Source organism: Calliopsis andreniformis, chromosome 5, assembly GCF_051401765.1.
Source record: "Calliopsis andreniformis isolate RMS-2024a chromosome 5, iyCalAndr_principal, whole genome shotgun sequence".
Classification (NCBI taxonomy): Eukaryota; Metazoa; Arthropoda; class Insecta; order Hymenoptera; family Andrenidae; genus Calliopsis; species Calliopsis andreniformis.
The window spans coordinates 5,340,476-5,365,643 of record NC_135066.1 but is presented as its reverse complement, the minus strand read 5'-3'; the positions used below and the strand labels follow the sequence as shown (position 1 = coordinate 5,365,643).

The following is a 25,168-nucleotide window of genomic DNA, read 5'->3' as shown; positions in this document are numbered from 1 at the left end:
CACCCTCTCGGTTCGAGTCTTTTCAAGCGAGGGGATCGTAGGGAGAGGGGCGCAGAGAGAGATCTTTCGATGGCGATACCCAGGACGATCCCAACCCTGCCGCATCCCGTATGCAGCCGGCCTGCCAGTCATCCAAGGGGGTTTAGTCACAGTGGAATTTCGTTGGAGGATTTCTGCCCTGTCCTTTGCTCGATCGAGCCGCGCGTCGCCTCTCCTCACGACCCCTGGAGGAGCAGGCGCTTCGGAACGCATCGAGAGCGACCGGAATTCCTTGTGCCTCCGCTGGAATTCGCCGAGTTCCACGGGCCCGAAATCGTCGCTCGATCCCCGATCGAGATATTCGGGATTCGTTAGGCCGAACTATTCCGTTTTGATGCGCTGCCTGGTGTCGCGCGCATGGTATGCTAGTGGGAAGGTGACCGAGGCGGAATCAAAGGGTTCGGGACTCTGTCCGACGTGATGGAGAGGGTGCTCGGTGTCGTCTTAGCGCTCGAGTAGCCCTTCTATATCGCGGTGATAGATTATTATAACACGATGGTATTTAAGTCGGAGTCGGCGTGACGCTCTGTTCTCGGTGCTACTGGGTCGAATTTTTGGAACTTTTGCGTTACCTTGTGTTGGGATTATATAGTTTCGATGTTGCGGTGAATATGGCGTATTGATCGCGGTGAGAGGTTTCATTTAGATTTAGATACAGCGATATCATGAAATTATGTATTCTGGATCGTAGAAATGTATCTAAGTGTTTACTTTGAATTTGGAATTATTCTTTCAATCTTACATCTTGTGTGTGTTGAACAGTATCTTGAGAATAGTTCAAAAAAGTCTAAATATTAAAAGATGTGAATGTTTTCAAAATTTGAAAAATTTAAATATTTGAAAATTTGAATATTTGAATATCTAAAAATTTGAAAATTTGAATATTTAAAAATTTGGAAATTTCCCTCAGGAAAATAAAACCCTGAAAAGTTGTTTTCATCAGAAAGCCCTCTCATTTCACATGTACTGCGCACTCATTGCTCATACCAAACCACAACCTTCATGTTTTACTTTACAAAAAAAAAAAAAAAAGAAAAAAACGGAAAACAACAACGCATACCTTCGTTCCTGAATAACAAGCGATCGCAGCGGCAACCTACATTTCACCTTCAACTTGGCAGTATCCAGGGAATAATCTAACAAGTTGTAAGTTGAACTTGGCTCGATTGGCTGTCAAACGCGATAGCAATAACGTCACCTCTACTACTATGTAATTTTCATGCGACGTGACCAGCATGTGAACCTCCTCGATGGAATTTCCTTAAGGTCGTGCGGCAAAAAGTAGTCACTCGAATGTCAGCCTCTCAAATGAGCGCGATTAATAGGAGGGGCGAACGAATCGCGCGCCTTGTTCGCGAGAGCTCTCGGCTGAGGTTGCGGAGGCAACGAGGGAAAAATGACTGGGGCCGATAAGAAAACATTGTGCTGGTTGTCGGTCGGAGCGCGAAGGCGGAACAAGAGGGGCGGTGTTTCGTACGCTCGTTACCGAACACCGCGTTTTTACGGGCCTCGTAACGCGCCGCGCGCAATTACAGCCCTATCGAGGAAATTTCAGTATCGCGGAGGTGCGTTTAATGACGAGATCAGATTTCCAAAGGTTCATTTCCGATGGTAATTTATGCTGGACCTGGTACTCGCGAGTCGCTGAGACGCCCACGTGAGACTTTGTTGCCTGTCTATCACTATTATCGCTATCCAGCGACCGTGAGAGGTACGCTGGGTACGTCAAGTGCGATGAAAGAGAGAACCACTCCTCTTGGACAATCGTCATTATTTTATAAGCTTCGAACTCGCGCTTGAGATATCTAAGTTTACTCGGAAATCACTTTTACAATACAGCTGCCATCGATTATCTAATGTGTTTCCAGGGAAACTCTGCCTTTGAAAAAAGGGATTAGGGAAGGGGAACGTGAAATTGAAAGTCCATACATAAACCCTGAAAATGGGATATTCAGAGCTCGTAAAAATTACTCTAAGTTAGTGATTTTTCTTCTAATAATTAGTGCCTCTTATTCTTCTTGTAATAATTAGCGATTCCTCCTTACTTGATATTCGCTGTATATGTACAGGTACCACTGTCTTGGCCCCCTCCAAATTTTGTCCACTCAATTTCCCTCAAGAAGTACGAACATAAAACAGCTGATTCCCGAGTAACGGAGCCAAGAGAACTCGAGCGCATTCTGTCCCGATTTGTCAGTCTCGCGAAACGCGACACCGAGCCGATTATGCTTCTCGAATTACCGAATTCCCAAACTCGTTCTAGCACAGCCTCTAACCTCGGCCGTGAGAGCAGAGACACGCTTCGTCGAGCTCCGTGTTTATCGTTTTCGGCGGCATAGCGCAGAGATTCGTTGGTTCGCAGACATCGTCGGAGCCGTGAGAAACAAAGGTGTGTTAGTAAACACAGGTTTGTCGCGGATTAAGCAGCATCGAAAGCAAGAGCGAGCTTCGAGAACGTTTACGCGCTCGTTCATTGACCATTCGCGAGTATTCCTCTGACGCTGCGGTTTTTTTTCTTCCCGCGGCACCGAGCGTGGTCTAGACTCGCTGGCTCCATTGTTTTCCTGCGTTTTTTATTTTCCCACGAAAAAAGCAGAAGCGCACAGGCCTGGGAGCACGATTTTTTTGTCGCACTCGTCGATCGTAGTCCAGTTTCGACATGTTTTTCAGGATTTCTTGAAGACCGTCGACGTATGTAAAGTACTGTAACTTGGCTAGAGATCCTTGAATGAAGGATGAGTTATGTTTCCTCGCGCCGCCTGCGGTTCTGCATCGTTCATTGTTGCGATATTTTTAATGCTGGAATTGCGACTGTCGCTATCGATGCTTTATTATTTATTACCGTTACTTATCACTATTATTACTACTTATCTATATTGTTGCTCATTACTATTATTATGTACTGCCACTACTACTTATTGCGACCAGTAATTGTTTCCATGATTTACTACCGTTAGTTGTTACAATTATAATTTATGACTATTACGGTGCATAATAATAGCCGCTGGAGCATGTAAAGCGGTGTTTCTTTATTCTCATTAAGAGCCGTTTACTGAATATCGTTATAATTCAATATTAATGCTCGCTAACTTGTTGACAGTACATCGACGAGATAATCATTTCGATAATCACCTGCATGCAAGCATTCTCCCTAAGGACAACAGTTTTATAGGCATCAACTCGATTCAATATTATTACAGTGCCAGTACCAGAACCCCAGAAGGGTTAACTATGAATTAACGTCAGAAAAATGTATATTCTTGTCAGTCAAAAATCCCCCTGACCCGAACCTGCCCCCAAATCGGCCACTGCGCATTCACGATCGACCGATTCCAATTACTCCAAATCAGCTTTCGCGTTCAATTACCCCCTCAAAATCATTTGAATCAGTTTTCTACAACTCTTCCTCCGACGGTCAACACCGAAGTGCTTTCCTCCCTCTCTAACCCCATCGTTTCGCACGTGTCTTATGCAGATGCGTCTACCGCCGAAGTCAGCCGTGCGATCACGATACAAATTTTATTCATGGTAAACACAGTCGCCGCTGCACACCGTGACTGATGCCTTTCAGGAATTCATCACGTTGCACGCGCTGTCTACGCTCGCCCCGTGGAACTCTGGGGCGTACGCCTGTGTATACGGGGTGGCGTATTATAACAGACTAAGGGCGGATAACCCGTGATCGATCACCACGGTTGAATGCGACACCCCAACGAACACGTATCCGCGCCCCATTAAGCCCGCGCCCTTACGAACGACGGTCGAACCTTTAGGAAGATCCCGTTCGATCGATCGAAATCGAGCTTTTTGCGGGGCTGAATTATCAGGGATACTGCGATTGTCACTTTGTGCCTGTGATCTCGGTCTTTGGAGAGCTGATGGCGATTAAATGTTGCTTGAGGACATTGTGAGAGATAAAGTGCAGGAAATTGTTTTAGTCGCTACTCGGTGAAAGAAAATTGAAACTTCTAGTGTGGGAATTAGTAACTGATTTTGGAGATTTTGGAAATTACTCGCAGAGTAATCGGGCTATCGGAGGCTCGAAAATGGAAAGTCATCCATCCTTCAGAAGTTTGAGGGATTAACCGAGCCTGGGGGTCGAAGATAGTCAGGATAGAGGCGAGGTCCGAACTGTTTCGCGGAAGACGAATAATTGGGGTACACCGCGGCGCGCGTTTCGTCGACGGCTTAACGGTATAGGCTTTGACATTGTTACGCCCTGAGGGCACAATAGAAGAGACACTATAGGGGTGTTCCGTAGAATTACGTAGGGACAGGGAACGGGTTAGGTCGCCCAGGCTATTGTATCAGCGTCTCGCTTTTGTGTTATATTCGGTGCACCGTTCGGGAACGCCTTCCATCTTAATATGATTCCATTTTCTCGAAACGTTTCGATCGTTCGACGACTGTGACTTTCGGTGACCTCGTTGCATACAGAATTTCAGATTAGCTTCTCTGTTATTCCCGGTCCTTTCAAGACGAAAGTCGACCAAATATGGATATCTTCGAATCTGTCCTCGCATATCTTTCCATCGAACAAACCCTGCCCTCTGTTTACGTAAAAATCGATCATCTTCGGATATTACGCTCGGTTTAATGGCTCGTGGATGTTTACTCTCCGTGAGGGGCCGACTCGGACGGGGGAGAATCCCTCGTTACTATCGACAAGCTCGGTTCCATCTCGCAGTGTGATTTATTGCGAAATAACAGGCTCGAAGTGTCCCGTGCCAGGTAAAGCCTCGACAATACCCGGAACACCTACGAATTAACCGGATAAATGGTGTTTCGAGCGAAGGGGTCGCTCATCTGTTCGGATACCGTGTGGTTTTTAGCTTCAAACTCTTCTAGGCTTTCTAAACTTCCTAGCTGTTGAATTGGAAGACAGAGTTGTTAGGTAATAAACTATTATAAGAGGGTCCACAAAATATTGATTATCACCTTAGTGTCAATTCATCAAAGTAATAGTTAGCTATCGTTCGAAATATTATTTATCTGCTCGACCCTTTTTTCAGAAAAGCTTCGTAAAAAGACTCCCACCTTCTACTACCATTTCGCTAGAGACACGCCGTGTGTTCTTGGCTATTATATATTTATTATCGCTTCATGGCTCGTTTCTGTAATCGAGATAGTGTATTTCGTCGACAAGTTGACGATTTGCGAGGTACTCGACATTCAAAAAACGACAATTCCTGCGATAGAGCGACAGGATATTCGTTCTCTTTAACTCAGTTGACAGGTTAATCGTACTAAAACGGAGGAAGAACGGGCCAGAAGTGGTCGAAGCGTCGTAAATATCGAATGATCCAATTGATTCTGATATATCAGACCTTACACGTTTCATTATCCGAACAAATATGCCTTTTCTACCGATTTTCAATGGGTATAGGATAATTATGCGACCCTTGTAAGTGGGAGCTAGTAGATTCTAATTCGGGTTGTGATTTATAAGGCTACCTAAAGGGACAACAGTTAACTAACGCTAATACCAGAACGAGCATAAATAAACGATACGTTACGCCATCGTTTTTATGACTGAAGATCCTGTCAACTATTATGAAGCCGCGCGATAATCGTAACGACTCGTGGTTACGAGAATTTGTGTTGTAAATGCACCGAGATTAAATTTCGTTAGTGCGTAGTGGATTCGTAATAAACGAGCACTCTCGTTTTTACATTCAATTCTAGTGACACTTTGAAAGTATTCATTGCGTTTTGTTTGACACGTGGCGAGTGGACGGGTGATTGGAAAAGAAGTGATAGAAATTTGAAATCAAAATAGAAATATCGTTCCAATAGTATCTAAACTATTATTTTCATTACAAATAAATGAATAGATAGTATCGTCTCCTCACATAATATCAATCAAATTTACATTCCCTCAAATCTACTTCCTCCAAAAAACAATCGTTTCCATATCTCCAGACCCAAGGAATCTCTCCCTCAAATCTCCCAACCCTCAACCTCAAAATCAAGAAAACCCAGTTCACCTCGACATGAAACGACCCCACCCATTCGAAATCGACCATTCAGCCATCGAGAATATAAAAAGAAAGCCCTGAAGAACAAGAAAGAATTAGGAACACAGAGGAAACGTAGCGAGAGGGCATCTCGCAAGGGCCCCTCCGCCGATGGGATTAAGCTTGAACCGCGGCGACGTCCAGTCGATCCTTTAATCCCCGCGAATATTAACCAGGCTCGCGGACCTCGTCCTTCCATGTTTCGCCGATGACGGCATCCCTCGAGCCCCGGCGAGGGCCATCGTTCTCGGCTCAAAGGGGAAAAAGTGCAGGCGAGAGGAGCAGAGTTCCCGAATCGGCGACGTTGCGCGGAATCGAAGGCACGCGTGTGCACACCGCGCTGTCGCAACAGGACACGTGGAGGGAGCCGCGGGGAGGGGTTGTGTCTAGGGGTCGGCGGAGGGGTGAAAGTGCGCGGCGCGCGGGATGAGAGAGAGTCATAAAATCGAGCGAAGTGAACGCCAGGAGGGAGACACTGAGTGATGTCGGTGACAGCCGGCTGCCTCTCTGCCCTCCTCGGCCTCCGCCGCCTCCTGTCGCTATTACTCACCCAACGCCGAATACCATTCAAAGTTCGAAACCGCACGTTCGCGACCCAATTCCTCGCGTGGAGTCAGCTGTTCGTTCGGTTCATTCAAAGCTCGATCGACCGCCTGCTCGCCAGCCGACTGCCCGTTCCGCGGACAGACGCGTTCAATTAATAACCGACGAAAAAAAGAAGAAAGGAGCGCGAAACAACGACGTTTAACGCGTCAGAGTCAATGTTCTGCCGCCGCCCCCGCAGCGGCTCGTGGAACGGAGAGGAGAGGACGAGCTTTTCTGGGAGCCTTTTCGCGAACCGCACGGTGTCCGACGGGTAGTCGTTACCTGAGACCTTGCTGATTCTCGGGGATCCTGGGGGCAGTGGGGTTTGCTAGAGTATATTAGATGGTAGGCAATGCTTAAGTGATTTCATCGATAAGCGATGTATAACGTATGCAATCATAGTCAGGTTCTACCGATATTGGTAAAAGTTGGAGTCTTGATGAGTGTAGAGAAGCTCTTCGGTACTGACGTAGATTGATTGTTGCTTCATAGTGGTATACAGTAGATTTCTTAATATAAAGTGGCTATCTTGATAGGAAGAACTTGGTATGTAAGTGAAATTTAATTTCAACAGATGTAGCTTCCTAAGTTAAATTTAGTTGGACTCTTTTTGGAACTCTATCTATATTCCTTTGACTTCATGTGACTTAAAAATATTTATTATCAGCTCTATTTATTTAACACTCAGGCTACTTATACATAGTAATGAATTAAATTAGTGAAATTTCCGACTTAGAATGATTAGAATCACTCCGTAACATATGTGCTGAACACTAAGTTGCAGTTATCAAGTTAATAGTAGCAGCTATAACAGTGACTCATCGTCAGTGGATGTCGTGGAAAGACAGTTTGTTCGAAATCAGTAAATTTATTTGGATGATCGTCGAAGCAAAGCAAATTCGAATTCCTTGCCAAGAGCAGCAGCACAAGCCTACCTTCGCGGCTATTCTACTATTTCTGGCGCGACACTCGCACGGTTTCGCGTTTGGCAGAGGTACTGCGGAAAATTTGGAAAGCCTAGGCGTCAGACATCGCGATGAAGGGTACGCGGAAATTGTCGACTTGTAGAAGAGTTTCTTGTTGTCTTATTGGGGGATGGCATCGACGCTGATGGTTGGTATCGTGTAGTATTTAAGGAGATAAATGTGAAACGTTGCTGTTAGGGGTGATAACGATACTCTGAATTTAATTGATGGATGAAAGAAGCATATTGCTCTTCCTTATTTAATGGGAATCCATCTTTAAGTATAGTGGAAACGTAAATATCAGGAGACGGGATTAGTAATTGTATAGCAAAGCTTGAATTATATGTTATAGGTAATATCTACTTAATAAGACGCGAGATTAATAACTATGCACGTGTGACCAATTAGAGAGGCATTTTTATTGCTGTCAGTTAGAACAAATACTGGATAAGAAGTGAATAAAATACAAGAATATGTATTATTAGGTAGTAAAATTCCAATTACGATAGAAAGTGTCACCTGAGAGGCTTATCAATTTGGAGCCATTTGAATAGTCCACGTATACAATCGCTAATAATATTGCATCATTCTTGCATCTCGCAAGAAAGTAGGCCACTTATCTGTCTTTAACAGGTGACACCAAGTTAAAACTGGTTGTGATTCTCCTCTGCTTATGATTAGCCCGTGCTAATGGACAAGGTATTTAATGAATATTAAATGACTGGTCTCCTAATCGATCATTCTTATATCTGGTTAAATTAATTTCGAGACTCATTTGAATAGATGAAATTCCAAGCAAATTCCGTATTCACATTTCTTCCCCCCCGAAATAAGACATTGCCAATTGTCAAACTTCTCATAGAATCACTTCAGAAAGCAAATTTCTCATATGTCAAACGAAAGTACAATTGTTCCCTCGAAAAACTGAATCCTCGCATACACATCATTCGATTTCGCCTCCACGACGGTCCGCCCCTCTTCACTGGTAACTACGAAACATATCGGGGACAGAACTCCTTCACGCACAAAAGCTCCCGAAGCTCTTCCGCATTACAGTTCCGAAGCACTCCGCATAGCCTGAGCCCATAATAGGAATCTAGCAGAGCGAAAGCCTGGTAAGACTCGGAGCGAATCGTGGAAGCTCCGGTTGCTCCGGTTGCTCCGTTTCCGTTCGTCGAGGGGCAGAAACGGAAGAGCGCGTCGTAGCCGCGTTCGTCGATCTCCTCCTCGCCGTCGTCGTCGTCCGTCGGCGGTCTCGTTGGTAGTGGTGTAGCGATGGCGGAGAATCCCGTGGTTCGCGGTCTCGCCGTCGAGGCGCTGCGATCGCTCGGCAGCGGAGGGGATAGGGGCGGGGCCAGGGGGCGCATTGGCCGGGCTCGATGGGCGTGTCCATCCGCCTCCCACTCCTCGGCGAAGCGCCGCGCTGATTGACAGTTGGCGAACGACTGCGGACGGCGCAGGATCTAAAACCGCGCTAGGCGCTGCTCTCCACGCTCGCTCGCTTCTCTCTTCACCGTGCGCGCGGCTCCGAATACCCTTGGTGCTTTTTCGTGGGGGAAAGAGAACTCGAAACACACCACGCATATTCCCGTGGCTGGCTTTGCCCGCGCGCAACATATACACACACTCACACAGCCGACCGACCTTCCACCTTCTGTCCGGCGGAGTTACGAGTGGCACACGCAGTAGTAGTCACGGGTTTAGGGAGGAGGGTCTCGCCCGCCGTCTCGTGGACAGCTCTCTCGCGCGCGCGTCTCCTCTCTTCTCTTCTCTCCTCTGCGTGACCGTTCGGTTCGGCTCGGTTCGTTCGTCGGGTGCACGAGCCCGCTCGTACGTTCAGTAATCGCCGCGAGGAGGAACGCGCTTCTTCCCTTCCGACGCAACCGCGACTCGCCGTGTCGTCGACGTGTGTTCACGGGCACGCGTACCACCTACCCGTGTGCTCTCGTGTCCCAGGGATCCTCGGTGATCGTGACGCGCGAGAATACGTCGAGTGCTACCGCTACGCGAAACCAACCCTGTCCTGCCGCAACTTCGCCGTGGAACTTCGCCGTGCAACACGTAACACGGCTACGGAGAGGATTTCGGATCGTGGCAACGCCGCCTCTCCGTCGCTCGCTCGACATTTCGCCCGACCGGCCCGCCATCGGATTTCAAGCCAGTGGACTCTGTTGTTTTCCTCTCTCCGTTCAGTGTCGCGGTCCACCTCTCGCGAGTGGAACCAAACCTCGCTCCACGCACTTCACCACCCCCCAAAGGATGTAACCGTGTTGTTGCGCAGTGACACGCCGATTCTCTGTGAAAGCAAAGTGCGAGCGGAGCAGTACAGTGGACAAGCACCTGTCGAGATTCGTGATACCTTCGGTCGTGTTTCGTGGTGATAATACGTGAGTTCCGTCGGTACAACATTCTGCTTCCGGTTCGTCTGCGATACTTTTCACGAATTTCAACGAGACAGAGAGAGAGAGAGAGAGAGAGAGAGAGAGCGAGAGGAAGGATTTTGAGAAAGAAGGATCGAGTCGTCAGTGCGCCAGGACCGCGAGCGCTATTATTGGGAAGTTTCTAGAATATTAGGAAGGTAACATGTCACGGGAGTGACGCCGCGGGGAGGCGGGCTCTGTGGCAGGCTGGCCAGCGGTACTTCCGGCGTTGTGGCCGCGACGATGAGGAAGCACGTGTGTCCGGCCGTAGCCGTGGTCCTCCAGCAGCGTTCAAGCGCGCGTGCCGAGCACTGCTGACGCTCGCCTCGCGACACTCTTCGCCGTCACAGCGTCACGTCGCGGGACGACTCGGCTCCAGCCGTCGAGGGGACCGTCGAGGGCCGACGGAGCCAGACCTCAGTTCCTGGCGAACGAGACAGCAGCAGCAGCAAGCACAGGCTGGTCGCTCGGTCCGCACGCCGTCGGGCGACGACGACCACGACGACGACCACGACGACGCGGTGAACGTGTTCCCGCCGCGTCCACGCGCACAGCACCACGCCAGCGTTCCGACGCCGTTCGTCGTGTCAGAGAACTCTCCACCGACGGCCACTGTGTCTCTTGGGAGGATTCTTCGTCGCGGATTGAGTAAACACGAGTAGTGCTCGAAAATCGACAGAAACGAGAAGTGAAAAAGAAAACGGTGCGTGTGTGCGTGCGTGTGTGTGTGAAGTGGTTACTTGCTTATACTGTGGGAAAATACAGCCGCTACGGTGGCTCAGCACGCAGAGTTCCCCGGCGCGGCCAGGGCGTTCATGGCGCAGCCAAGGGTACGTGTCTACATTATATCTGTCGTTTTTAGAGCCCCTCCGTGTTGCTAGGAGAACGGAAGTGGCTATGGTTCCCTTCTCGCGAGGTTAACGTGTCGATTGCTGTTGCACGACCGAGATATCTCTGTGTCCCGTCGGTAGGCGAATCGTTGTGGCTAGAGAGTCGTCAATGGACAAATTCGGTGTCTACGTATGTTGGTGTAATGATAGATTAGGTTTAGGATTTCAGGAAAGTTGAGGGAGCTCTGAGTGTTTTGTAAGGTTGCGGAGTGCTCGGGTAGAGTAGATCGAGTTTGTAACGAGGAGTGTATCGACGTGTCGCGATACAGGACACTCGGTTCAGTGGCCGACGATTTGTATACGAAGTTGTTTGGGACTCGGAAGGACTTTGTTGTTCACGTGGGATTTTGGTGTAATTGGGCAACGCGGCGACCGCAGCTCAATAGAACTCGGTGCTTTAAAGGTGCCTCGTACGTCGATTCATAAACATGGTATTCCATTCTGTAGTTCCGTGAAGTGTTTTCGCCTTCTGCCCGATTAGGAGTTCCAATATTGTGTCTACATAGTTCGGAGCAAATACTGCCGATATTCGAAAATATTTGTGTCTACATCGTATAAATATATTCTGGAGTATTGGTTGTTTGTGATGCATTAAAATGCAGATGCTCCTTTTCAAGATTAGAAAAGCTCAATCGCTATTGAATGGTAAAACGAGTTGACAAAAATAGCAACTTTCACAATTTAGTACCCTTGCAATTTAATATTACTTGCCAAGGCACGAACACAAACCCTTTATGTATCTCATTTTTGTGTTATAAAGCATCACTTAAAAATGTCTTCACTTGGAGAAGATCTGTCGTTATTCGATAATCGTCGCGATTAAAACTATAGTACCCGTCGGTGACTTATCTCTCAGGGAAGTCATCGAGCTGGACAACCTGAAATTATTGTTTCGCCTGAATATCCTGCATGATACACAATTGTCGTATCCCATCGAGACGAACAGTCGAATCGATAGCGCCAGAGTACAAGCTGCCCGCAGATGCTACTGCTATACAAAGAATTGATTATGTTTCCTCATTCATGGCAACTTTACTTCATGTCAGGTTTACTTCAGCCCCGTACCATTGGCTACTGGAACTGTCAGTTTTTCACGATTTTCACTGCAAGTCGATGGAAATAGTTAAAACTCGTTGGTTTCGCTTCGAGATGAGATCCTCTTCTCTCAGCTGTCCGTCGGACGCGATGCACCATCCAGTGGAGCGTGATTCTTGGTTTACATTTTGAATTTCATGCCTTTTTTTGAAGATGAAGGTAGTTCATATCAAACTCTATGTATTATAGAAATTTAGATCATTTTTATCGCTTGTGGTGTAGAAGACTATTATAGACAGATGAGTAACGTCACATGAGTTAGTTTAAATCATGATTCACAGTTATGATAATTGAGGTTTTAGAGTTTCTACAAACCTCTACTTCTCAAGCCTACTGTCTAACAAAAAGTGCCACACTGTGAGTAAAAATTGTGAACATAAAAAAATGTCTGTATTCCCACGCTGAATCACTATTCAAAACCGAAGTTCTCAAAATCAAAAACAAAACCTATGTAACTATGTGTAGATACACTACTCCCTCGAATATCCAAAAATTATACCCAACATGAAATAAAACTCTAATTATTCACGAACGCATCAGCGCCTCCTTAAAGTGAAATTTGTCAATTCCCTTGTCAATTACTTCCTTGCTCGATCGTCGCTTGGCGATTTCGTCTAGTGGAATATTAACAGAGGTAATTCGTAGCACAGTGGAATCGTCTGTAGTGTTTTTCAAATCCCAGCGACGTTTACGCGTTTATCGAGCTCCCGACCGAGTGAAAACGGTATCGGCACCGATAAAGAGCTTCACGAGATCGCCGATAACCGCCGATCGCTCGCGTGCCGTATGATTTTCGAGTGACGAAACAAATTCTGTGCGACAATGTGCGCCCTACCGACGGAATCCTCGTCGATCCTCTATCTCGACAAAACGTTTCCGTCGATTTCTCAATGGGATAGGCGGACCGCTTATCGGACTCCAGAATTTCGTTATCACTGGTGCACCCAGCAATTTCCCTTTTTCGTGCAAGGTTTTTTTGGAAAATCCACTCCTGGCGAATTTTGTTCGGTACGCGAGTGTTCGAGGACTTTCGTGTACTGTCCATCTGTGCAGTGATCCAGCGGGATTCGTTTCATGGTTAATTTGCATTCGAACGAAAGATATTTCATAATTTTTTTATTCAAGATACGTGGAAAGTTGAATTATAAATTCACTGTGTCGAGGTTAGAGTTACGCTTATCAGGCAGTGTTCTGTTGGAGTTGATGGGATAATTACTTATCAGAAAAAATTAGACGTACAAATAGTTGTTACGCTGTGGTTGATGCAAAGAATTCGTTTTTATACGGCCTATTTTACATATCTAGTGGGATGTGACACCTCTTCAGAACGAACCAGTATCTGCTACATAATGCAAAGTTCAGTGTTACGTCGTATAAATTTCCTACAAAGGTGTTTTCAAATATCCACAGTGATGTTTATTACACTGTGGCAGGTGATCGAAAGTATGGGACTCGCTCGGTTTGAGTAAGAAAGAAACAGAGTGACTGACAGTTCAAGTTGACGTTACCGATGCACCTTAAGCAATCGCATTTTCTCATGTATTACATTAATTACCGCAACTTTTTAGATAAAAGGTTGATCAGCGTAATCTGAAATTGCAGCTAATGCATTCCACCTGTGCTTCTGCTATAAATTCTTAACTCCTTATCAGATGACGTGTCGTACATGACACATGTCAAGTCCCAGCGTTTTATTTTCAACTTTTTATCATTTCCGAATTGAGGTGAAGAAACTTCATCAGGCATAAAAAATATGACATCGCTTGTGCTGCTCTTGCAATCCCGCTGTCAAATGTACTTCTTTCAAAAACTCATCTTGTAAAGAGAATTCGATGATCTCAAAACTTTCTCTTCGTCTTTGCACTTGGAAAATACAGAGTAGGTTACAAATACAGCCACTCAGAAAGTGTCCGGAGTTTTCACTTCAAATAACACAGGGTTTCTAGTCCCAATCGCAATAACAGCACAGGAGACGCCAGAAATCGCCTAATTCTCTTCCCTTTTGAGTCTCCACTCGTTAAACGAGTAAAGATGCATCTCTGATTGTCGAAAACTGTGTCTCGCGAAATTTCTTGCTCGTCGATCCGAATACCGCGAAAATGTGCTTCATTTGTGTCGCATCCAAATCCATCGAACTCTTGTTCCTCCATATTCAGGATCCACCGCGTAATTTTATGGCCCGCGCTTCCTGACCCTGTCGCTGCGGTCCCTCTGTGATTTATGCGAGCTTCGATGGAACGAATGTCCCTTTTCTGTCGAGAAAATCGTCCCTTCGCGTCAGGGAAACGAGTTAACGATATTACTCGCGCGACTTTTAGCCACCCTCGCTCTGTTAACTTTTCCCCAGGATTTTTTGCGAGAGAACGAAAGTGTACGCGACCAGGCTGTACTAGCGGGATTGAAAATTCCTCAGTCGGGTGAATAGCGTCAATTTTTGTCCACGCTATACAACGGAACGAGCCGTGATTATGTATTTATGGGTATCCATCAATCACTTTCGCTCTCCCGATCGCCGCGGATATCGGCCTTTAGCCTGTGGATTAAAGTCCTATCGATTTCTCGTCGTTCCATTCCTCCGTGCCAGATGAGACGATTTTTTTCTTTTTCATTTTCGTTTCCAGCACCTCTCGACTCGCGGGCCTCTTTGGTAACGGTACATTAACTGAGCGAGAACGAAACCGTGTTTCGGATGTCATAGAGTCTCTCTACTTTATTTCGATGAGTGGTATTTTCCTAAACTGTCTGTTTCGGTGTTTCTGGCAATGACTATGCACATTCGTGCATATTTTACTCCCCGCATAGCGATACCTAATTTTAGAGTTGTACATCCATATACATATTACTGGTCAAATGTACGCAAATTTCTTGACTCATTACCAAGTCTAACTTCACAGTTATAATCGCTTGTTTTTCTAGTGCAACGTTAATGAAGTATAATTTCATATGTCCTGAAGTTTTACTTTCACGAGAATTCGAGTAGACGTTTCTAACGACTCATTCGAAATTTTCAAACGCTCCAGCGGAATTGGTTCAGAAACTCCTCTCTATCGCTGAGTCCCCTAGCAGTTCGAGACTCAAGATCGACGAGACGGTCGAAAAAGAGCGGACGATAACGCTGCACACGATGCATCCTCGAGATAGTCGAGGTGCACATGGCGGAGTGTCCCAGTGCATGCGTACAGGGTTCCAATGTTTTCCGAATGTCGACATCAATCAGAAAGTAACGAACAGTCGTCGGGTTCTTTCTCTCTCGTCGCTGGGCGCTTCTTTCTCTGTCCTGGAATCTCGGCCATGTTTCAATGGAGCTAAGCAGCCTTAAGCTCCATTCACAACTGGTTTTCCCTGTATAAATTCCCCCCGCCGCGATTAATAATCGATTACCGCGATCCACTCTTTCTGAATCGATATTAATTCGAACAAATTGGCGACGGTTCAGAAATCGAGATCCTTCGTATCTTGATAATCGAGGCGGAGAATATGTATCGCTTCTTAGGAAGGAATTTCCTTTTTTACGGAGGATTTCACGTAGTCGAGTAGTTTAATCATAAAGTGTATCTCCTTGGTCGTTGAATTAGATCGAAAGCTTCTCTAATGGTAATTCTAATAACAGTAATATTGACTCTATTATACTGTAATGATGTTAGTACCTAATATGATTAATGACGTGAGGAGAATGTAATTTAGACAATAGTGAAAGGGGGATGTTGAATAGTAATTGCTGCTGTAAAGAGTAACGTAATAGTAGATATAATCTCATTAGCAAAACAGTTGCAATCGTGAAGCTTGTCACGAGGAAATGTCACTTCACAGAAAAGTGCCTCTAGAAAGCAGAGCAATCTCTATAAGATCATCCGTCTTTCCTCGCCTTCGAGGGATGAAATTTTATCTTCTACTCAGTTCTCGAAAAGAACATTCCCTTGTCGCGACAATCTCCACTCAAAAATGAAAGCAGTTCGAGTAGCGCTCAGTCAGTATCCTAGTACACAAAGAAACGCATGAGTCACTGTGGTCCCTCTTCCCTCGCAATTTTTTCGCGGAGTCCACCACTCTCTCGAAGATTAATAGCTACAGTGGGGTGGCGTGGCTTCGATACTTCTTCCCAATGCCTGCGATTTTAAAATTGATTTTGACATCAAGGCTGAACCCTCGAGAGGAACAGAGCAGAGGTCCCCGTTTACCTCATTCAGTCGAAAAATTCGCCTACGGCGATTCCTTCGATCGCTGATCAGTTTCCTAGATCCTAGAGTGATCCAGCCTCCCTCGATGAATATTCGTAGATTTATTGCTGTTCAGGGGTCGTATTGATCGAGGGAGGGAATCTGTTCGCGTCTTCCGTGTGCGTATCTCCTCCTCCTCAGACAATTTATGCGGCTCACTCGCCTTGACCTATCCTCTTGAAAATGAACCTTGTTTCTCAGATTCGAGAATTCACACAATCGCGATCGACGGTTCTTTGTACACAAAGGTTTTGTTCTGAAGAGCCGAGAGGAATCACTTCTTGCCGCGCGCGAGTTATTGCGCGTGCCTCTGCCTTTAATTGCGTTATGAATATTTCATCGGGCAGGTAGTCTCGCACCGTAGAAATTTACGCCAAATAATTTAGCTCGAGCGTCGTTGTTCGCGTCGCATAATTGCAACGTGTAGCCTTTTAGAATCGTTACGGAAGCTAATTCTCTGTCACGTTCTGGATCGTTCGCGAACTTGTGATTTCAGTTGTATTCCTTGGTATGGTTATTGCGATAAAGTTGTGCTTCTTCGTTAGATGTATTTTATCCATCCTATCCATCAGAGTGATATCTTCATAGGTGCGTCGTCGTAAATTATTGCATGCAGCCTCGCGTTTTTCTATCCTTTCCTGGCTACCGGAATTCAACTTCTCGGGAAATGTGCTGGGTTTTGCGAGTTCTATGTTCTTGCAATTGTTAGCTCTTTTGGTAGAGCTAGAGGCTACGCGGCAGGTGCAGAAGTACGTACTTGTGATTCACGTTTGAGTACATACTGTGAATTGTAAGATAACCTCTAGATATTAAAAGCAAACATTCTTCTTTGATACAGAATTCTATTCTGTATCTACATATTGTAGATATCTTCAGTCACATACATGCAATAGGTACTTCATTACCAATTTCTTTCATTTCTGACGACGTATATCTAAGTATAAGTTCCAAGTAAATAACCACTCATTAGCAATATGCAGTAAAATTGCGTGTAGAAGTAGATGTCCCTCATAAGTTTCCAAGTAAAATGAGCCGCAATTGTAGAATCGAGTAGGTACACATATTTCTGTGTACAACATAATGAGACCATAAGTTGAACTAATCGAACCGCAACAAGCTCGGAAGAGGATTCCTTTTCTCATTTTCAATAACGCAGAAAGGGATGTAGCAAGTATCAACAGATAGGTATCTACCTTGTCAAATTTTTTCTTCCACGTATCTCGCGAGTGCAACATCGGTCGACAAGTTCCAATTCCTTTTCAAAGTGAACGAAGAATATCGGTTTTACGATAATCGCGATAAAATCGCTTCGAGATATTTACACGCACGCGTATGAGTCGGGACCGAATCGGCGCGTAAGGATTAAGTTGAAACGCAAGATCCACGATTGGTGGGACCTTTTCCGCAATGTCACCCTGACTAACGGATTGCAATTAAGGATTCTCAATTACCATGTACTCCATGTATTCGTGTCGAAAGCCACACACGTGACGCTCCTCGATAACCATGAATTTTTATCGTTCTTTTTCTTCTGCTTCTTTTTTTTTTGTTTTTTTTTTTACAATAAAATTACTGGCTCTCCGAGTTGACGATCAAGCCGCGCAATTAGCGGTAATAATCGACGTGCTTTCGTTTCCGTGGTACCATCGTGACGTGGTACACGATACGCAACGAGCCAAGAAAATCGTTGCCTTCCTTGCTCCTTCCCGATCGATGTTCCGCTTCTTCGTGTCCTGTCGATGTATCGAGAAATTTGCTCATCAATGTGTTACTTGTCCGATTCGTATTTGCATTCGTCCACTCGCGTGAACTTTGTTGATAATATTCAACGATTTCCTTTTTTCTGGGAGAGTTCAATACATCCTTGAAAGAGTCGCGTACTGAAACCTACTTTTTTACATACAATTCATTAATAATTAATGAACTACTACCATAGATATCGGTGCAATTACATTCTATTTTTATTAGTTATATTATTTGGTATCTTCTTGAATATTTCATTCAATTTAGTTTCGCCTGAATAAGTGAACTCGGTAAACTCGGTCAATTTTAAAGTGGAGCTTGGCAGATAGTATTCTAAGTAACCAAGTACAATATTTAAGAGTTGCTCCGAGAATGCTTCCTGGATCATTTCCTAAATATCCACAGGATTTCATCGATCATTTCCGCGACGTTTGACGAGCGCTCATAAAATTCCCATTTCATATGCAGCTCCTGTCCAAAGGTCCGCGTTCGTATCGCTCCACGCGCGATCGTAGCTTCACGTCTCACCTGTCTATCTCTCCGCGAACTTTGTTGCGCCTGCATGTATACCGGGTTCACCGATTAACCTCGGGAAAGAAACAGTCTGACGGGGTGACATTTCGCTGTAAACTCCAGTTCCAAGTGTCCCCGTGTTTTTCCACGTCTCTTTGCGTCGGCACACTTGTCACGCAGTAGAAATGAATTCTCATAGGTATCGTCTATTTTTGCTCCGGAACGGAGAACATTCCGCAGTTATGACGCTCGCGACAAGGACACTTGTGACTTCTATTTTTAATACTCGGAACATAATCGATGCTAATCTCCTGAATTTTCCTCGCGTTCCGTGCACCTTTAGCAAGGCTTATACCCGAGCGCTGCAACAAAGAATCGCGACAAAACGCGCCTCCCGTGTCGCCTTAATCGAACCTGTATCGCCGCCTCCGCGGGGACGGGATAGCGATTGTCGTGCTACTGGTTTCCTCGCGGCGATATCTCAAAGTGCACCTGTGGGGGCCCGCATCCGCGACGTCGAAAAGCAATACGTATCGACGACTCTAATTACCCTCCGCTAATAATTGCTGAAACGTTCCAGCCCCATTGACTACTCCTATTCCACCGTCGCTTTGTCCGAGCGCGCGGCCATAAATTTCCTCTCCGTCGATGCTTCGACGCGTCTGCATCTCTCTAGGACGCGCGGAACATCTGCCGGCGTTAATTGCCGACACCGCGGAGCCGATCGATAATTCACGCTAATTTTTCCCTCGAAATCTGCCTTCTGTTTCAGTATGACGACGGCGGGCTGCACGGGAGTTACCTCGAGGGCGGAGGTGGCGGCGGTGGCGCAGGGCTGTACGATCCTCACGGGAGCGCCCGGGGCGTTCCAGGCCTCCACCACAGTCCACACCTCGGGGGCATGGGACCAGCGCACCCCCAGTACCCACCGCCCCCGCCACAACCACCACAGCACGTCCTCGCGGCGGCGGCCGCGGCCGCTGCCTCCGCGGTGCCCGATGTCCATAAGAGAGACAAGGACGCGATCTATGGGTAAGTCTTTCTCACCTGACGTTCTTACACCTTTTTCTATCGAGGTCGCCCGTAGGCGATAGAGGCGAGGCTAGAAGCTTGTGAGTTAACACTTTGACGAGTGCTACTGGAGTTCCTTAAGTTCGAGGCCGAGTGAGGCTTACTTTCTTTTTTTGAGGGAATGGAAATTCATATTTATGAGTAATTGAGGGAGGCTGGTAAATAAGTAGAAAATTGGGAATACTGTCGTGAATTTTCTTTTTTAGTAAGTAATTGCTAAGTTTTACTTCTTGAGCAGGAAGAAGCAGACACAAACTCTATACCTCGCGAAAGTAATTCACTCGAAATCTCATGAATTCTCAGGGTTTCATAACCCCCCTCAAATAACGAGTAAACACTCTTCAAAGCAATAGCACAGGAATCAAACTAGTTCTCATCATGAAACGAGTCAGATCGCATAATCGAGGGGCCCAATTACGCGTGGAACAAACGCTTATCGCGGTGTTACCGCTAATATGCCCATCTCGCATTAATCTCCTCCTAACTTTACACATCGGCCTGCACTGGGAAACGCGATATTACAATAGGATTTGATAAGTCGCAATGGTTGAATGATTTACATGAAAATTCACGAGGCGCTTCTTTATTGTAACTTCCTCTCCTCCTTTGCGAGGACTCTCGCGGTTTTGAATAAGAAAACACTCGACTTGAACGTAAGTTAAATATTCAATGTTCAAGTTCGCCTCGGAGAAATTCTCGCCAAGTTTTTCGCTGACGCGGGGGCGGAGGAAATAAATTTCGAGCGTGCTGCATACGTAGCTGGATGATTCACGATCCGTCGCGGCCGAATTCTCCGCGATTTATTTTTTTCTGGTTTGAAAAGAAACGAGGAAAGGTGTTTCTTTCGTGCTCGAGCGTGTCCAGCTTTCGATCTCTTTCGCGGCGTGTGACCAGTTCACTTCGCGCGTCACGCTGTCGGTTTTTGCAACGTGTCACGGGTTCCAGCGGAATAATATTATCGCGAGGTTAACGCGGCTCTATCGGCACGGGTTTTTGCATCGTATGAATAACCGGAGCTTGAAATTCGCGATACGAATGGAAGCTTTTTCTGGAACCTTCATTGCTACTTTTATTTCGGTGCCACAGAGAAAGCGATTGTAACGGGGAATTTCATTCTGATTCTGAGGTCTCTTCAGTCTCATGGGATTTCCGTCTTTCTCGAAGAAGGTAGGAGATAGGGAACTGTATTCTCAATTGTCAGTAAGGTTTGAGGAACTTATCGAGGCGTTTTGATTTATCGATAATATCGGATAACAGGAATCGAGTATGATAAACGACAAACGTTTCAACGTCATCTTATTTGCTCTTGACTGAGCATATTACAAGCATATTGGCACATGTCGCTTGTAACTGTGCTTCTGAGAATATGCATTCATCGAGGCTATTGATAGGTATCACTATCCCAGGATATTTTTCATTTCGTATGTATTCAATCAGTACTTCAGTCATTAACTTCAACACTTCGTCCAAAAAGGGTCGTAAAGTCCAATGAATCGACACAAGTATAAGACACTTGCTATAACTCTCACCTAAAGCAAAGGAAAAATAAATTTTCCACGAATTCTTCTCGCAGATCTCTCTTCCTCCCGCAGATATTATCATCCGCATTAAAGCTTCAAGGTGAGCTGTCTTATCAGCGAAATTGATCATTGATAATGCTAGAATCCCGTCATCGACATATTCATAAACACGATAAAGAAACACAGAGAGACAGAATCTCCTCTCAGCATGAGGAAATATGTGTACATATACTATCGTGCATAAGTACCTATTTGGACACTTTCACATTATTGGAAATGCATGAAATACACTTTTGAAAGGATGGAGTTCCCCCGAGAAATAATCCCTCTTCTTCTTGATAACTCGAAGTTTCTTAAGAATAGGTCTCAAGCAGACTTTACAAGAAATTGTATCGCAAGAATTATTACACATTCACAGTACTGTGATAAATTTTAAAATGAACCGCGGCGAAGAGGCTCCTTATACACTAATCTTGCATAGACAATCTTACGTTTTCTAGATTTGTTACTGGCCATGTAGGCCTACTGCTCATATCATACCCAATAACCGACCCAGCTTTAGGGCAAAGGGCGGAGATAGGCGTCAGTCAGGCTCTATTGCTTATATCTTATCCTAATGAGTGATGCAGCGTAACAGTGCGTACTTGCAGCGTGGAGGCTGCGTCCCGTGGCACACGCTTCCACTGGGGACGGGCCCTTGGAACTCGTCAATTGGCCGTTTTACGAAGCTGCTGTGGGCCGTGGTTCCCGCGTGATTTATAACCGCGAGATGGCCCGATTTCTGGTGTACGTCCTAGAACGGGAGCCTCATTATTTCGCGCACCCTGTAATTTGTCCTCTCGTCGTGTGCCCGGCCGACCCCCGAGACCGAGCGGATTCCAGGACTTTCTCGGAACGCGTGAAGGGGCGTTCGGATCCCCACCAGCTCGGCATTTCCTTCGCCGTTGATAAACTCGCCGCGTTCGCCACGACCGATTGAGTCGTCCAGGTGAAATCGAGACTCCCGGCCATTTTCGCTGCCCCTGTCATCGGACTCGTTTCCATTCATCTCGCTATGGCGAGGAATCGTTGCTTCCATCCTTGCAGCGACATCGACTTGGCAGGGTAATTTATCGGTAGCTAGAAAGAAGGATAGTGGTCGTGGCGATGGCTGTTTTCGAGTGTTTCGCTCACTTGGAGGAATCCATGGATATCTGGTATACCTTACCTGAGGAGTATGACAGACTATGGTAACTGGTAGAGTTTCTTCTTGGAATTTACTTCGTCCATGGGAAATTCGAATCAGAGTACCCAGTGATCATTTTGTAGGTATTGTGGTTTCTAGCAGAGTTTAGTAAATGTTAAATTAAACGAGCGACTTCGTGTCCTTCGGTTAATATAACTCTTAGAATTCGCTCTGTTCTACCAATTTCAATTTATAGGTATTCTCTTGTCTATGCATCTCGGTCCACTTGGTACAGTTACCGAATAGCCGAGAAATTCCAGCGAAATTGAACGAGCACGAACAACGTTATCTAGAGATTGACAGGAGGCCGAAGCGTACGGAGGCGGGAAAGAAAAGAGCACGAAACGAGCGGCGATTCTTGCCAGTTCCGTGGCCGATCGCGCGGGAGGGTGTTTACGTAAGCGGGAGCAGACGTAACGCACAGACGAATCTGCCAATCACGGGAACCTCGGATCCTTATGCAAGGAGCATGATTGGCCGAGTCATTTATGGATTAGACGTCTTACGCAAATCTCCGTCGAAATAGATGGGATGCGTGCGCGCGTGTTGAGCTCTCTTCTCGCGATGTAGGAAGTTGCGCGGTGCTCGATTCGGTGTACACGGCGCGGCGCGAGGCGTACACGCCACGCTGGCTATTTAATATTCCATTTTTTCTGATAGATGATAATTAGTGCATTAGAGTGACGTTTCAGCAGATGAGCGGGTAATGAATATTAATGTACTGTTTAATGGAAATGATTGGTGCGCGCCGCGCCGGTTTGATTACATCATACGGCACGGCTTGCAGTCGGACAGCCACCCGGGAAAACAGGATCTCGACGTTTTATTTGGTGGCTGACGGACACGTTCGCGTTCTCGCTTTGGAGGGTAATTGAGCCGAGCTCGAGAAAGTCCCTCGTTTTTCGTCCTTTTCTCCTTTTATCTCTCGCGAGAAATCGAGGTGACCGAGGAAGTCGTTGCTTCGGGAATAGGCCTATCGAAGGCTGGAGGAATTTTCCTGAAGATGTGGAAATATAAAAGTGCTAACTAACCCCGTCGTAAACAGTAGACTATTTTTTTTTTTTGTATAAGCTAGCATCAGATTTTTATTACTATCGTATTATGAACGTTTTTTCTGGTATTGCTTTTCCTAGGTACTTTTATCTTCTTTTTATCTTCACTCTAGGTATTCTTTATTATATCCTCTTTACTACATCTGGCTGCAATTAGGAACACGGGTTCCATTCGTCGAAAGTTAATCATAAAGTGTAGCTTCGATGAGAAAGTTCGTCAAATTTGGATAAAATAATTGAAACACAGAAAATCGAGCGCAGAAACCGTGAAATTTGTACAGAAAGAGACCACCACGGTGTATTGTTGAAATATTACGGCGCGACGATTGTCTCATCGATTTCGCACAGTTCTCGACGAGTGTAATATCGCGATCGATTTTCTGGCCAACACCTTTATCGGTTATTATCGGCGTTGCGCGTTCCGCGTTATTTTTATTCAAACCGCGATAAAATTAACATGCAAAAGCGATACGCGTGGTCGGGGCACACTTTCACTGAGTGCACCGATTCGACTTCACGGGGTCGCCCTTTCAATATTTTAATTCCCCATCGACGTTAATTAATACGCGGTAATAAACTCTCCCCTTTCTGACTCTTCACAACGAAGAAGACCTTCCTCCTCATGCCATTCCACAATTTATAGCTTTATTTCATTCAAGACACGTAGCAATTATTTTTTAAAACGCTTCAAAGAATACTGAAAAATGAAACAGTTAATTAACGCAGGTTATATAAATATTCTCATCGTTTTTATACAACAATCGATTTCGATAAATCAGCCGTCGTTGTCGACTACTCTATCGCGTGATAACTATCGCAATTAATCGTATTACCCCGACAAAGTGAAATTATTAGTTTCAGCAGTTCTTTTTTAATCGATTCATCTGTTTTCGTTGCGGTTGGTAATCGCAAATATTTCTTTTCATTAGTATCGTCAGTTACCCCTAACGAGGCTTTGGAATACGCACAAAAAGGGGCAAAAGAAGGATGAAGAATCGTAGGGGCGAGCAGTGTATCGTGATACCTCTGCGAATCGCGGCGTGAAATCGCCGATAGTCGCGTATAAAAAGGGCTAGGTCGGTAAGGACAAAGGGAGGGCGTCGAATCGAGGGCGGAAACCGCAAAACCGCAAACATCCTCCGCGCACAGCGGACAATCATATCATTACCTTCTGCGGTCCCGTCATTCTGACACCTCGTTTCGACCCGTCATTTGTCATCGACGTTGCACTTTGCTGCACCGCGGCCGCTTAAGAAACGCGAGCTTTAAACGCCCCCCATTCGCATTATTGCCCTCCAGTTGGCGGTTTTCCTAATTGCTTCAGGAACAAATCGTTTTACGCGGTTGGAAAAAATCGTGGCTCTCTTTGAATCCTGGCCGCCGTTTTGATATAATTGTGGGGATAATTATATTCTATATAATATATTGCAGATTAATTAGGAGTAATAATTGGTAGACTAGTGCTGGTATAAATGGGCATACTACGAGACCCTAATTAAAAAATAATGGTGCTTTACGAATTTAATTATATATAATTATCAAGTAATAGATAGTAATTCATTAGTTGTTATTATTATAAGGAAACCATCGTTCATGAATACTCTGGGTGTCTCGCTTTCCCTTTCAATTCACACCTCATTTTGCTTTCGCCAAACTACATAATTGCTTTAACCTTTCAATCGATGAAGACAAGTTGATCGGTCAAATTATAGTTTCTCTGCATTAGGCAAGATTAGTTTATCCATGGCTACGATTTAATATTACCCATTAACGTTCGGATAAAATGAGAAATCTAAATAACGATTATAAATTTGTA

At 45.5% G+C, this 25,168-nt stretch overlaps 1 protein-coding gene across 3 annotated transcripts in view; it reads left to right on the top strand.

Annotated features, from left to right (window-relative positions):
• Window positions 1–10,722: 10,722 nt before the first annotated feature.
• Window positions 10,723–25,168, top strand: part of Hth (Meis homeobox homothorax) — a 392,475-nt gene continuing 378,029 nt past the window's right edge. For all 3 annotated transcript variants that reach the window (XM_076379358.1, XM_076379359.1, XM_076379357.1), the window contains exons 1-2: window positions 10,723–10,856; window positions 19,257–19,516. In XM_076379358.1, coding sequence (XP_076235473.1) covers window positions 10,842–10,856; window positions 19,257–19,516 — 275 coding nt within the window. In that variant the 5' untranslated portion in view covers window positions 10,723–10,841. The remainder of the gene's footprint in view (window positions 10,857–19,256; window positions 19,517–25,168) is intronic.